Source organism: Siphateles boraxobius, unplaced genomic scaffold (genome assembly GCF_051911475.1).
Source record: "Siphateles boraxobius isolate OS27281-9 unplaced genomic scaffold, OSU_SipBor_1 29, whole genome shotgun sequence".
NCBI lineage: Eukaryota > Metazoa > Chordata > Actinopteri > Cypriniformes > Leuciscidae > Siphateles > Siphateles boraxobius.
In genome coordinates this window covers 19,870,210-19,885,212 of record NW_027508908.1, presented here as the reverse complement: position 1 = coordinate 19,885,212, position 15,003 = coordinate 19,870,210, and the positions used below count along the sequence as shown (strand labels likewise).

Below are 15,003 nucleotides of genomic sequence, written 5' to 3'. Positions count from 1 at the left end.
AAGAAACAGTGGGTTATAAACCTTTTCTGATTTCACAAAATGTGAGCAGTTGAAGTCTGACAAGTGATCTAATTAGGTACCTTAAATCCTCCAGCAAATGTTCAGGGTTTGTGAATTTTTCATTGTAAATGTGCTGCAGTGATCTTCTATTCTTTTAGTCTTAAGTTGAATTAATATTCAGCTATAACTGAGAATTTCTGGTCCATTGGAACACAAGCCTACAGAGATCAGTAGAGCTCTGATTCAAGTTTCCTATCAATCACCATATGTCTCTCAACACTAAGAATTCTTCCCCCCCAAAAAAGGTAGTTTAAAAGTCCAAGTATTAGGGTCAAAAGCGAGCCATTTCATCTTTGGATTTTTTTTTGGGGGGGGGTTGAAAGATGATATAGAAGGTAGTGACAGGGTAGCATTGACCCTCTCCAGAGCGAATTCCATTGTGGGAGGTAACACTCCCATATAGCTCCTATGAAGATTTCAGCCATCTCCCCCCCTAACTTTGGACAGACGACAGTTTAGTAAGCCCAGGACCTTGTACATTTATATTCAGACCATATATATACATATCTTGCAGGATTTGAGCAAATGGGATTTCCACCACCTTACCGTACTAAAGAAAGCTCTTTCGGGAGGGGTTTTCGAAGAAGTTCAAAACTCGAAACATAACCGCACTAGAGGGTCTGATCGATGATGCACCTGGGACAAAAATGTTTAGGATTTAAAAAATCATTTCTATCTCATCTTTCAGAGGCCTAAAGCTGTTTTAGGAGCAGAGAGAGAGGGAGAATGAAAGAGGCTGGAAAAGCAGAGATGGGAGGAGATGAAGAGCAGAAAGTCAAAGGGGGGGATGTGAAGAGAGAAATGTAGAGGAGAGAGCTAGAAAGAGAGAGAGAGTTAAAGAACGGGAAAGAGGCAGAAAAGGAGAGTCTCTGAGGTCCACTGAATTTCCTCTCTTTCTTCTCGTCCCTTTTTCAAGCCTCTTTCCCTCCCAGGTCTACACAGCTGTTTGGGCACCAGGGGCCACTTTTCTGCACCCAGATGAAAAAGAGAAAGACTCAAAGCAAACTTGCAGGTAGGCCTGCAAAAGCAATCGCTTTTCTCCAGCACAGAACAGAAAAACAGAAGAAAGGGGGAGCAAAAGGCTCAAAAGTGTGTGTTTGCTTTAGTGTGAGTGTAAGTGCGTGCATGAGGGAGACCACATGCACGCCCTATACCAGGAATGATATCTGCTTTTATTGACTTTGTTAAACCGTTCTCAATGCTACTTCCTATGTGTTTACAAGACAGTAAATCAGATCTCATTCAGTGGAATGGAGCGCCCATGTCAATGGAAAAACCCCTTGGCGGAGAGGAGAGTAAAAGCAGAGACAAGGAGCATTCTCAACCTGAACTATCCGCTACCTTGGCCTGACTTGAAGATGCTGGCAGGCAACACTTTCCAATAAGATTCAGTTTGTAAACATTAATGCATTTGCTGTTAATCATGAACTAACAATGAACAATTAAAGGGTTAGTTCACCCAAAAATGAAAATTAAGTCATTAATTACTCACCCCCATGCTGTACCAACCCCGTAAGACCTTCGTTCATCTTCGGAACACAAATGAAGATATTTTTGATTAAATCTGAGAGGTGGATCACGGCTACATAGGCTGCCTGAGGGAATGAAACTTGACGGCCCAGAAAGTCATTAAAGAACATGTTTAAATATTCCATGTGCCTACAGTGGCTCAACTATAAGTTTATCAAGCGACGAGAATACTTTTTTTCCGAAAAAAACCCCATAAATAACGACTTTATTCGACTATTCCTTTTCTTCCTTTGAGGGCCTGAGACGAGAGTTCAAGAGATTTCCACGACGCATGCGCGAGAACTGAGAAGAGGACGTTCTTCTTCTAATACTTCTTGTTCAGTTCTCGCGCATGCGTCGTGGAAATCTCTTGAACTCTCGTCTCAGGCCCTCAAAGGAAGAAAAGGAATAGTCGAATAAAGTCGTTATTTATGTGTGTTTTTTTCGGAAAAAAAGTATTCTCGTCGCTTGATAAACTTATAGTTGAGCCACTGTAGGCACATGGAATATTTAAACATGTTCTTTAATGACTTTCTGGGCCGTCAAGTTTCATTCCCTCAGGCAGCCTATGTAGCAGTGAACCACCTCTCAGATTTAATCAAAAATATCTTCATTTGTGTTCCGAAGATGAACGAAGGTCTTACGGGGTTGGTACAGCATGGGGGTGAGTAATTAATGACTTAATTTTCATTTTTGGGTGAACTAACCCTTTAAGTAAGCATTTATTAAAATGAAGATGGGCTAAATGTGCATTATCTAGCTTATCACACAGCTAATCATTAAATAAAATGAATGATAATTACTGTAATTCCTGAATATTACCTGTTTTAAAGCTTCCATTAAAAAAAATTAATATTGTACAGTTCAAAACTTTTAGCCTCGCAACAAGACCAATGATGTCACTGTGTGCCTAATAACCAACTAAAGCGATGTAATTTTCAATAGAATCTTTCAATGAGATCTAAGATCATGCCTGTTGCATTTGTATAAAACAAGAGATATGAGAAATATAAAAGGTTTTTAGTTACCCAGAGCAATGTGATATACAGTATTGCCATGGATGACAGTGACTGGTGGGTGGTGCGACTAACCAATCAGGATCGAGTTTTTTTCATAGAGCCGTAATCTGCTTGTTAAAGGCCCACTGAAGTGCCTTGAAATGCAAAGCATTGTTCAATGTGTTGAAGTAATTTTCACTGAAACAGGAAGACAGGGCGGGACATATCGAGCAGCTTCTCCCCTTTTTGAAAATAGCCAATAGCGTTTCATTTATTTCACAGCTCTGCCAGATCCGTTGTGCTCGGCAAAGCCGCAGTTTCCTCCAAGTATCCTGCATATCGCTTTAAAATATGGCATTCTGTGCAGAATTCAAATTAGTACGATACGTTTCGTGGTCTGCGTCGACTCGCGCATATGATCTGCTCTGTGCTATTGTGTCTCTGGACTGGAGAAGACTGTGCGAGCTGCGGCGGTTCGCGTGATACTAACGTGAAACCAGTCTTCATTCGTCTGAATGGAAAGCATATTTACACTGTCTGAATCGGTCCTTTCCCCAATCACCATGTTGAAAATAGTAAATGTGTGAAGAGTGACCAATTTCAGACGCCGCTTCAGCGTCTATATAGGGGGCGGGACACTTTTTGATTCTAGAAAGCATTTGATTGGACAGAAAGTCTGAAGAGAAGCTAAAGTGCACAGTGATGTCATCAAAATTGTTGATCCCCATGGCGGAAGTGAAAAACTGTAAGTTTTGAATGCTTATATCTTCAAAATGCAAATTTTATCATTGTTGCACATCATTGGAGCACACTAGCTTATAGATAACAGACTTAGGCTAACATATTTACACTAAAAGCCAAAAAACTTCATTTTGATTTCATGGGGACTTGCCATTTCCAGGACTAAACACTCTATCAGAAGCCAAAAAAAAACAAAGGGTGCTAATATACACTTACAGTGTGCTGTAATAGGCTACTCCTTAAAAATGATTAGTTCTAACCTTTATCAATTCAATTCAATTAAAAAATTGCTTTATTGGCATGACTGTAAATAATACAATATTGCCAAATGTTTAGCTCTATACTCAATATCGCTTCAAAAACTCAGGCTCTATTCACTCCCATTATAAAATCTTGGAAGAGCCAGGATATTTTTTAATATAACTCCGATTGAAGAAAGTTATACACGAATGGGTTGAGGGTGAGTAAAGTATGGGATAATTTTCATTTTTGGGTGAACTATTGATTGGATTGTTGTCTAATTGCTGTGATATTGTCCCATATTACGAGGGGAGATGAATTTTGGATTAAAGATTATGAGGGCACGTCCATGTTTAAAAAAAATATATATAATAAACCATGCAATAAAAAAATAAAATCAGTTTTGATTTCATGGACACTTTAACAAATTGAACCTCATTGTAAATTGTTACCGAGATCCCTAATCTGCACTGCCCTTAAAAAGAAAATTAAGAAATAGAAATTAAATGTTGTAGGCCTACTCACAGTCCGGTTGCAATTATGGGATGTCAATAATTGCTACTATAACCAATAAGGCACTAAACAACAAGTTTGAACCCCCTTTTTCAGTTCCCTTAGATTCGCTTGTGCTAAAAGCATTAACACATGTCTGCTATCCAGGCAGTTACAGTATAATTACGGCTGGATTCAGTGCGTTTAGAACAGTCTCTGACAGCATGTATCTTCTAAAAGCATATATTGTGATTAGTGTTACTGGATGACACCTGTGATCTGCTTCCAACTTTGTTTCCACATTCAAGGCACATTTCATTTTATTTTCCTCCAAGGTGTCTACCTTTCCACCACTCTCTCTCTCTCTTTAGTGGTGTGTATTTTTATGCTTGGCATCAGATGGAGTGAATAATACTTTACTTAATGGAGTGGGCTCATATTAGCTGCTTCAGACATTTACTCATTCCCCTCTTCCTCTAAATATAACCAGAGATCCTTGTGCCAGGGTTCATGTTTCACTCTGTCTCTCTATTTTATTTTCCTGCTGCTATTTAGAAGGACGGGGACGATGTTTGGAAGAGCATCAACCACTCAATGACCAGATGGCAGATCTGGACCAGACCTGGTTAAGTTTGAATTAAAACATGGCTGTGATATTAAAATGTACCATCGGGTTCCCACAAACTTGACAAAAGCATGACTCTTGGTGAACCACTGCAGAATTATTTTGCCTGTTTGACCAAAGAGAGATAGAATGAGGGAGAACAAGAAAGAAAACAAGCTAGCTTCTCACCCTGAACAGATTGTTGTAGAGGGTGTTTAAAAGCTGAGAAAAAGACAGGGTCAAATAAAGGAGACAATGTTCTGTTATATATGTACAAATTATAGAGTTGTGCTTTTATGTGCAGTGAACGTTACTAACAGGAAAATGAACACACTGAATTAAGGTCTCAAATGCCAAGAAAAACAGAGAATGTTATACCAATTGTGAATACACTGCATTTTGTCATGTTTGAGACACAGGATGAGAGAGAACAGGAATGCTGCAATGATAAGTTTATTGAACCAGCAGCAGGATTAGCACAAGTTACTTGGATCATGGAGTGACCAAACTTAATGACAATTTGAATGATAGTCTTATCTGTTGCAGACGGAGAATGAGCAGGTGGAGAGTTGACGGAAAACAGGTGCGCATTATCACGTGTCAGGGAGGATTATGGGGAATGTAGTTTGTGACACATATATTTTCAAAGAACTATATCAGGTCCATAATGATGAGTCAAGTCAGTGAATCTAGTAGAATATATTTGGTTTGGGGTGCTAAGGTTTAATGAGGCGATTTGAAGGTGAAAGATAAAATTGTTTTGGGAAAAAACAATATATACAGGCTTTAATGTGTTTAAGGTGAAGGAAGTGGAAGAAATAGTAATGGGATTATATCTGATATGTCTTGCCAAAATCATTTTGCACATGTTAAGGATAATAAAACAGCTAAGAAACCAAATGCTATATTATCAATAAGGTTGTTATATGATCAATAAATAATTTAAGACTTCACACACAGTGAGGTTTGTTCTTGGATGATTTCTGAAGTGCACTGGCCTATGTAGCCTACTGTTTGTCTTTTGATCAATGTTTATTTGAATAGACGCCTAAATTAAATGTGTTCATCATATAAAGCGATCATGTCTCTCCATAAAACTTGGATTAAGCCACTTGAATGATGAATGCACAAAAAAATATGAATATTATAAATATTTTCATAAGTGTTACGAATTTGAACGAAGCCTCTGGGTTTCGAAGAACATGAGGGTGAGTAAAACAATGACAGATTCCTATTCCTTTTACAGATACAACTTTTGATTTAAAAAATGTATTAGTAAATGTTGGAATTATTAAGATTAATAAATGCTGTATAAGTATTGTCCATTGTAAGTTTATGTTAACTAATGTAATTAACTTATGTTAACAAATGATACCTTATTGTAAAATGTTAGAGATGAATTGAATGGAAATTAATCAAGACATTTGTCATCTGAGAAAATTTGCCCATGTAACAGTAACATACCGTGACTAGAGAGCGGATGATGATGGAGAATTTAAGTGGGGTCATCGGATGCCCATTTTCCACAAGTTGGTATGATTCTGTAGGGTCTTCATGTAAAGTTTGTAACATACTTTGATTAAAATTCCTCAATGGTTGTGTAAAACAGCTCTGTTCACAGCGACCCGTTTCGGGGCATGTCTCTTTAAATGATAATGGGCAACTGCTCAACCCACCTCTCTCTTCCATGTGGGGGGGGGGGGGGGGGGGGGGGTCAACAAAAGACACAAAGTGCTGCCCTGGCAACCTGCCTTGGTGGACAGTATACAAATGGCTGAGGGCGGGAAAATGCTAATACGGGAAAGTCCGTCAGTGGTCGTGGGCAGAGCATGAGCAATATTACATTATATTGCTCAGAAAATCCAAACGGCTTGATTATTGAGAGTGTTTAGGCTTTTTGAGGATTACAAATAAAAGAGGTGAATGGATTTTTTTTAATTGTAGGTTGGTTGTGTCCACACACTGCAAAGACACATTTATTTACAAACACCATATAAAAGTGAATTTTGCATCCGATGACACCTTTAATCAAAAATCCAACAAAGGAACATGCAGGAGATTACAGGAGAAAGCTTAGCAACACAACCACGTATAACGTAGACGAAAATCAACGCCGAACAAAGAACTGTGAGAACTTAAGGCTTAAATACAGAAGGGAGGTTAACCAACGGAATCTGAAACAGGTGTGTAACAATCAGTAACCAAGGAAACTAACTAGTGGCAGGGTAATGGGGAACAAAGAACAATGGTACAGGAACTGGAATTAAACCAAAACAGAACGTACATGTGACAGTAACACAGTTGAATGAAGGTGATCAAACAAAATATCTTTTCTCATAAATTCTCATAAATAAGCATACACTAAATATGATTTCAATCAAAAGACTTTCAGTACTTTCAGTAGGCTACTCTTTACCTTAACATATCTGATTGCAAAAAACACATTAAAATCCAAGATAGGACCTGAACAAAAGTTTTAAACACACAAATCCAGTGTAATATCTGAGAAAGGACCTGACTAGTGCACTGAATCATTCCATGTGGCAAAATCACTTGTGGCCGTCTCCCTCTGGAACTAATCAATCAGGTACATTCTCACCCTCTAAGCCAGCACATGGGCTGATATGAGTAATTTATGGGACAGAATTAAACCAATACCGATAATGACATTTTCTATGCTGCTTAGCAGCTGTTTTGTCGCTCCTATGAGTGCTCAAAAGGTGTGAAAATCCTTTTTTGGGGTTTGAGTCATGCATGGGAATTATAGTCTCAGTCTGAGATTGGTGGAACTTGCAGTGATCCGTGTTATGGTCATTGCAGGATATGAGTGTATTAAAGGCAAGAGTAAAGCCTTTATTTAAAGAAAAAAAGCCCACTATAGCAGATAAAGACATCTCAATATGCAATTGAGATATGCCAGTGGTTTCTAGTCCAATGATCCAGGGCAATTACAGCTTTGTGACACATCATCATTGCATTGAGACATTTAATGTATGCTGATGGAAGCATGATATGACCTTGAAATATTATTATCACAAATGTAGGCTGCAGACTAAGACTTCAATTCCTCCCTGAAATATCTGAACTGTTAAATGCTTTGTTTTTCGGTGGATCTAACGTTTCAAAGTTAACTAAGCTGTAGTACTGACAGCACATGTCTAGCCATTAGATGTTATAAACATCTGAAGTCCAGTACTCTCATGGAGCGTATATTACTTACACATGTAGTGTGTGTGAGTGAAAAAAGAAAAAAGAAAACTGGGGTCACCACAAAGGCACATGAAGTAAAGTCTTACAGGCAGCCAGGGTATATACTAATGTAGCTGTATGTTCTGCAGTGCATACCAGAATCTTTGCAATTTTTCCCTTTTCCTTGTGGGAGAATTTTTCCCTTTAAAAAAAAACAACTATTAAGGGCTAGGTTATATATTTCTTTGGTTTGTCTGGTTGGTAGGTGTACTTAAACCAGTAACAACAATGATAAATTATTTATTTTTTATATATGTAAAAAAATATAATAAGCATTAAGTCTGTCATGATTTTGCAGGTAATGCAAAAATGCATATTTTTAATGATGAAGAGGTGATGTAACAATGTGGGTTTTCAGGTTATTATATTTACTGTAGGTGTTAACCCTTTTAATCACTCTTTTTCCCAACTAAGCAAGCAAGCATGTTACTCATTGGATAGTTCAATACAAATGTCATGACTTTTCTAATAAAAATAAAAATAAAAAAAGTACAAGTATAGACTATGTTTTATTTTTGGCTATTGTAAATGATAACTATTTACAATTTCTGTAACACAAGTCTTTTTTTATTATTACTCTGAAGCCATAGGCCTATTTCTTGAAGAAAACGTCACTTGTTCATTTAATGTTATACTTTTAGAACTATACATTTTAAATGCATGTTATCCCAAATGGGGCTCGGACTCTGGTTTCATGATATGTAGCCTATCTGAGACAGAACAAACGTAATGCTACTATTAATAGACCATTTAAAAATCATAAAGTATTTAGGCTAAATACTTGTGATAATTATATTAATTATATGTTTAGTACACCTTCTTTTATGGTGCTTTGACACAAACTCTTGTTTAAAATACATAAACCCGTTTTAGACTAATCTAATTCCAACATAAATTTTTATCACAAATTTAAGAGCAAGGTTAAATTGTGTTCTTTGTATTAGCCCATGCGGATTAGCCTACTATAACCATGTTTTTTCCTTAATCTAATTATTATCTAAAAAGCATAATAAATTAATTACATTTTCAAACACTGTTCTTTACTTAGGATAATCGCAAATAAACGACATAAACTTGCATTTTTTATTGTTCATAAAATTGTGACAAAAAATTCGATTCAGGTTTTATGAGTGTAGCCTATATTTAACTGGATAGCATAAACTCTTCTTGTAGCCTAATGATTCAGGTTAAACGAATGTCTTTGAAGGAGTTTAAATGTTGACGAGTGGGATGGCGCTTCAGTAAAGGTAACGCACGTGAAGAGTGGGTTTGACATTGGGTGTTTGAAAGTGGAGATCGACACAGTGAGGCTTATGCTCTCAGCCTCTCGTCAGGGAAACATAACAGTTTATCAACCCGAATGTGACTTCTTTCAGTGACATTTAGGCTAGCAATAGGCTACATCAGAATTGGAGACACCGTGTGGAAACATAGTCTAAACATGGGCGCGCGCACGCTGCCGGATCTTGTCGGTGACTTTCAATGAAGAATGTTTTATTTTTCGTATATTCGCTGTAATTGGACATCGACCATGAATTATGTTTGTGGGAACAGTCGCAAGTAAGGTGCTTGAACTTTCAGGAATACGAACTGCTTGACGGATTCGTTTGACATGGACTCGGTGGATAAATAAATCACACATTCTATCAATACCAAAAGGCTATATTTTGTCCTGTCACTCAGTTTATTTACTTAGTTCATTTTTGCTGAAAGTCCGATGGACCGAGCATCTTCACACAATAAAATACACGTACAGAGGAATTAATGAAGAACTTATCATTTGGGATAATAATCAGACAGGGTTTGGAAATCTCACAATGAGGCTGAAATCATCGAGGTTAGGTTACCTGTAAGTATACTTAATATAGACGTTTCATTTCATTATTTTTATATTTTTGAAATAATAATAATCTACAATTGTTGCATTTCAGATTCCTTCAATTCATGACACTGTGTTTTTACTCTCAGGTAAGTTTTCTTCATTATGTAAGTTTTCGCAAACAAGCATCTCAAACTAATAGGTATACACCGTTGTTAACCTTTAATATTGTAACATCGGTTTAACCAAAATGAGCTACATGGGTGAAATCACCTGTAGATGTAAGTGTCTCTGTAAAAAAATAAAAATATATATAATAATAAAGTAAAATGTTTAGATCTGGTTTGTAACTTTAGGTATTAGTGGATGTTAAAGAACAGTTTCAAGTGAATGAGCATGCTGTTTTGTTTACATTGATATATAGCATCCACATAAACTTTTTACCTACATGTTATAAAATAGAAATATCACTGGGAGGGTTGTAACATGACTTTACAGAGTTTTCTATTGGACCCACAAAGACAGGTGTGACAACTCTTGTGGCAAACCACACTCTTCATCTTTAGAGTTGTAAGCATATATTTCAAATTTGTTTCACATTTTATGTGCTGTTTTTAATTATGTTTATTGTATGTTTAATATTTTCAAAATAAATTGGGTGGGGTGATCATGCATGGGCAATACTAAATATTTAGCACAAGAATGTTTGGATACCACAATAAATTCATGCACAAAATATAAACCTTAAAAATAATTTTCTATTATTACACCCCATCCTGTTGTAGATTTAGGTTGCAACAGCAACACTTTTTGTGCCTGAAATCAATTTTTATGGATTATAAATAATTCATAGAATTATACATTTCTTTAATTTGTAGGTAAATGGGAATAATGTGTCAAAGTTTTAGTCACATAATGCAAAACAAAACAGTCACAGACATTGAAAAAAAAAATGTTACAACACTACTCCGTCTCCCCTACAAATATTTTCCTGTAAACATTCATTAAGACACACTGAAAACGATAAGTATTTTACGCACATTAATCCTGTGATGTTATATGTGTGTAGTAAATGTGTTATAACCGTGAAAACAACTCATTATTAATAGAGTCATTGGCAAATTGTCAAACATCTTGAAAAGGCGTAAACCCCTCACTTTAAAGGTAATGGCTCTAACATGTGGGCAAGGCACATGGCTGACTTACAAAAGAAAATCATTATGGGAAAAGACAGAGAGACAGGGGTGAAAGATCAGTGTTAGAAACAAACCCTCATTGGCATGTCATCTAGAGTGTGGACAGCGCACTTGCCCTGAGAATGCCAACCATCTTGTGTCCTCCACTTCATTAGACCAGGCACATATGGAATCCTTATTTGAATCTGATGAGAAACAATTTATTGTACTTAAGAGTGCAGTCCATAATGTTTATATCATTGTTTTAATATACACAATGAATCAATAATCGTAATATAGTTATTCTGTTTATTCACCATGAATCTGCATGTTCTTCTGTCAAATTTTTATAGATGACGATGCAGTCCATCTCCGTCCCCAATTTTAAGCACCACGTAACGGAGCAGAGTCGTCTATCGGACAGGATGAGTCGGAGATTAACAAGGACTTATCAGCTCTATAGCCGGACCAGCGGAAAACATGTACAAGTCCTGGGCAATAAGAGGGTCAATGCCAACGGCGAGGATGGTGATATTCATGGCAAGTCACAATCTTTGCAGATGCACTCTTATGCATTATTTTACTTTGTCAAACAATAGGACAGAACAGTCAGTTGAGGATATCACCTCAGGTTACCTTAAAGAATGTCCAGTAAATGCCATTGCCAAAAAGTAACCTGCATAGTTTGAAATGGATTCTATATTGTCGAGTTTGGGAATCTCAAGAGAAACCCGTTTCGTTGCTGGAAAACACATCAGTACTCATCTTACCTCTGTCGTCTTAACATTTCCTGAATAGTTCTCCAAATAATAAAAGTTGTAGGACAGAAATATAACATGCCATTTTCTAACATAATTATTTTTCATCTTTCATGTCTTCCAAAACAAATGTTTATTGCAAATGTTCCTGTATTATGTTTGAAGCAAGATGGTGATCTAAAGTTTCAATCACCAAAATTACATACATATTTTATTCTGCTAAATATATGATTCATAGTGTGCCTTGATGTTGCAAATAGGCAATGAAAAGTGAATCTTGTTTTTACTTGAACTCAATGTAATTTTAAAGCTATACAGTAAGGCACCTGTTTTAAGTGAGCTACAGCACTTCTTCTCCAAACAAAACAGTGGTTAGAATCCCGTCCGCTGGGAATGAATTTCTGTCACCAAAGTATTTCTGTGTGTCTAGCCATCTTTCCACTCGTGCAGTCCATCCACTTTGCCCACTTTTTTGGAGGGTCATTTTACGAGGAATTTTCATAGCTTTACAACTCAAAGTATGAGTCAGTTTATGAAGAGAAGTGAGGTCAGCGTCATTGGTTTTACCTTTCTTTGTTACTCTTACTTTTACTCTTTGTAGTCTTAGCCTAACACACTCATGCATTCACACATCTAGATTCAATATTAGCAGTTCACACTTCCAACCCAAACAACATTACAACAGTGCAAATCATAAACTATCCAGTACACAATCAGAAGCATCACTCATTGTATATATCACCTGAAAGTGATGTGTAAAAGTAACAAACATTGTCACATTTCTAGCTAAACTTATTGTGGAAACCGACACGTTTGGAAGCCGGGTTCGAATCAGAGGAGCAAAAACAGGATACTACATTTGCATGAACAAGAGAGGCAAGCTTATTGGACGGGTAAGTTTAACCCCTTAAGTGCCCCCCCCCCCTTTTTTTTTTGCATACACATGAAAATGTAATTGTAATTAAGTGTGTTTATGTTTAATTATTTTTCAATGATATATCTATAAGATACCTTCCTTTAACTCAAACAGTAGAGCATGACACTAGAAATGCCAAGGTTCATGGGTTTGATTCCCAGGAAAAGCAAGAACCTGATCAAATGTATACCTTGAATGCAATATACTGTAAGTCACTTTGGATAAAAGAGTCTAAGAAGTGCTGAATGCGATGAAATCATACTTGTATAATTTTAATAAAATATAGACATCTAAATTGGCTCGAACGGCACTAATCATATCACAGGTAAACCCATCATGCCCTGTGAACAAAACTGAGCCTCATAAATCTCTCAGGCTTGAATAGCAGATTTCTGAGTTTGTCATTTCAGTCCTCCGCTGTCTGTCTCTTTTTGTTGCCAGAGGAAGGGCCGTGGCAAGGACTGCATATTCACTGAGATTGTTCTGGAAAATAACTACACGGCTTTGCAGAACGCTAAGTACAAAGGCTGGTACATGGCCTTTACACGCAAGGGCCGACCCAGGAAAGCCATGCAGACCCAGCAGCACCAGCGAGAGGCTCATTTCATGAAACGTCTTCCTCGAGGACACCTGTTAACAGAAAGAAAGCCTTTTGATTTAATCCCATATCCCCTCAACAAGAGGACTAAGCACCATCAACGCACAAACACGAATTGAGAAAAGGACAGTATCATATCTTATACCGGAGTGCTATCTTACTTTGAGTTAATCTAATCTATGTGCATCCATAGTTCTGGACATCATGGCAAACTGATGCTGTGTAAAAGAAATGAAAAAAGGAGGCTGTACAGATGAACGGCTGTATCACGAACAGTTTGTTCTGGGACAATTACTGAACTGTTGACTGAACAAAGCACACCGTAAGCCTTGTAATAATGAGCAACACATCTCTGGGAATACAACAAGACAACAGAACACATGACAGACAAACACTCTCAGAAAAATGTGCACACATTTTACCTTTTGGGATACAACATATCATGTCACAGGGACAGTAATCTTTAAGGGGTCCTATTATGCTATTTAACTTTTTCAACTTTAGTTAGTCTGTAATGTTGCTGTTTGAGCATAAAAAAGATCTGCAAGGTTACAAAGCTTAAAGTCCACTCCAAAGGGAGATATTTTATTTAAATAAATCCACTTTCCAAGAACAACAGCGAACGACTCGTTTGTACTACAGTGCGTTTTATTCTGGGCTTTGTGAAGTCATAATGTTACTCATTTAAATAATATCCGCCCACAGAAAACGCAAATAAAGGGACAAGGCCTGAATGAGCTGCATTAGAGAAGACAGTGTTGCCACTATGGCAAAGAGACAATGTTTTGTCCACCCCCATTTCCAAAGCTATGTCCTATTATTTATTTGCAGTTGTATTTTCTATTAACAGTTCCAATTAAACGTTTTATGTAGTTTCTACGATGTAAACAAAGGGCAAAGCTTTGCCTCCGCTTAGTGTTGATGTAGTGTTTACTGTAGCTTTTGTAAGCTCTTGCTTATGTAAGACTGTTCACCGCCTCTTACGAAATTAACCATGGTTTTGTGACCAATTACTGTTTGTATTACCATAGATTCTCAACAAATATCATGATTAAATTGTGTATAACATCATATCTAAAATGAATAAGAAAATTACAGAAAAAAAAACATACCACTCTGAAACGTCCTGTGAAATCCGTGGTTGCAGAGACAAAATCCGTTTTGGACGATCCTCTTGTTCATTAACATTTTTAAGTCTGAATCAAGCTTGAATTGGTTTGAAATTGACATCATACTTAATATTTACACCTGAGCAGATTAAACATTATGGTAAGGGGCGTGACATTTTCCGAACATGGTGCCAATTACAGCACACTGGGCCAGCTAACCAATCACAGCACATTTTGTATTTCAAAAGGAGAGGCTTCATCAAAACTGGAACTAATGACGCGTTCGAAATATAAAATTTGTAACGTGAAAAATGTGTTTTTTGAACAATCAAGCATTAAAGCATATTCTAGTACACCCCAGAAACAAAATCAAGACTTCGTAAAAGGACATAATAGGACCTCTTTAAAGGGATAACTTGTGACCTCATTTACCCCGTAAAGGGTATATATCACTACTCTAACGTAAGCTGACCAATTAAGGGTACTGTTTTTGCACATTTTTTATTGACAGAGAACATGGCAGCTACCTACTCATAATCTCAAAAGTATGCAGATACACACAGATTCACACAGATACATGATGAGTAGTGACATTATCAAAAAGCATCTTTTTTGTTTGTACATGACTATATATTTTTATTGGAAGATTGTAAGATACTTCAAAAAGTGGAAATATTTATTTTAGAGCGTGTATTAAATTCATGTATTGATTTAACAAGTTTATTGGGTGTGTGA

General features: G+C 36.9%; 1 protein-coding gene across 1 annotated transcript; it reads left to right on the top strand.

Annotated features, from left to right (window-relative positions):
- Positions 1-9,255: 9,255 nt before the first annotated feature.
- On the top strand, positions 9,256-13,653 carry fgf8b (fibroblast growth factor 8b). The gene is made up of 5 exons (XM_077246715.1): positions 9,256-9,742; positions 9,825-9,861; positions 11,241-11,427; positions 12,432-12,538; positions 13,003-13,653. The coding sequence occupies exons 1-5, from the start codon at positions 9,711-9,713 to the stop codon at positions 13,276-13,278; spliced, it is 639 nt and encodes a 212-aa protein (XP_077102830.1). The 5' UTR covers positions 9,256-9,710; the 3' UTR covers positions 13,279-13,653.
- The last annotated feature ends 1,350 nt before the right edge of the window (positions 13,654-15,003 follow it).

What these genes read in the sequence shown, in the direction of transcription:
- fgf8b (XM_077246715.1), top strand. Translation starts at nt 9,711, where the DNA reads ATGAGGCTGAAATCATCGAGGTTAGGTTACCT. An exon ending in CACTGTGTTTTTACTCTCAG is followed by an intron (nt 9,862 to 11,240) that starts GTAAGTTTTCTT and finishes AAATTTTTATAG; the next exon opens with ATGACGATGCAGTCCATCTC. An exon ending in GAGGCAAGCTTATTGGACGG is followed by an intron (nt 12,539 to 13,002) that starts GTAAGTTTAACC and finishes TTTTGTTGCCAG; the next exon opens with AGGAAGGGCCGTGGCAAGGA.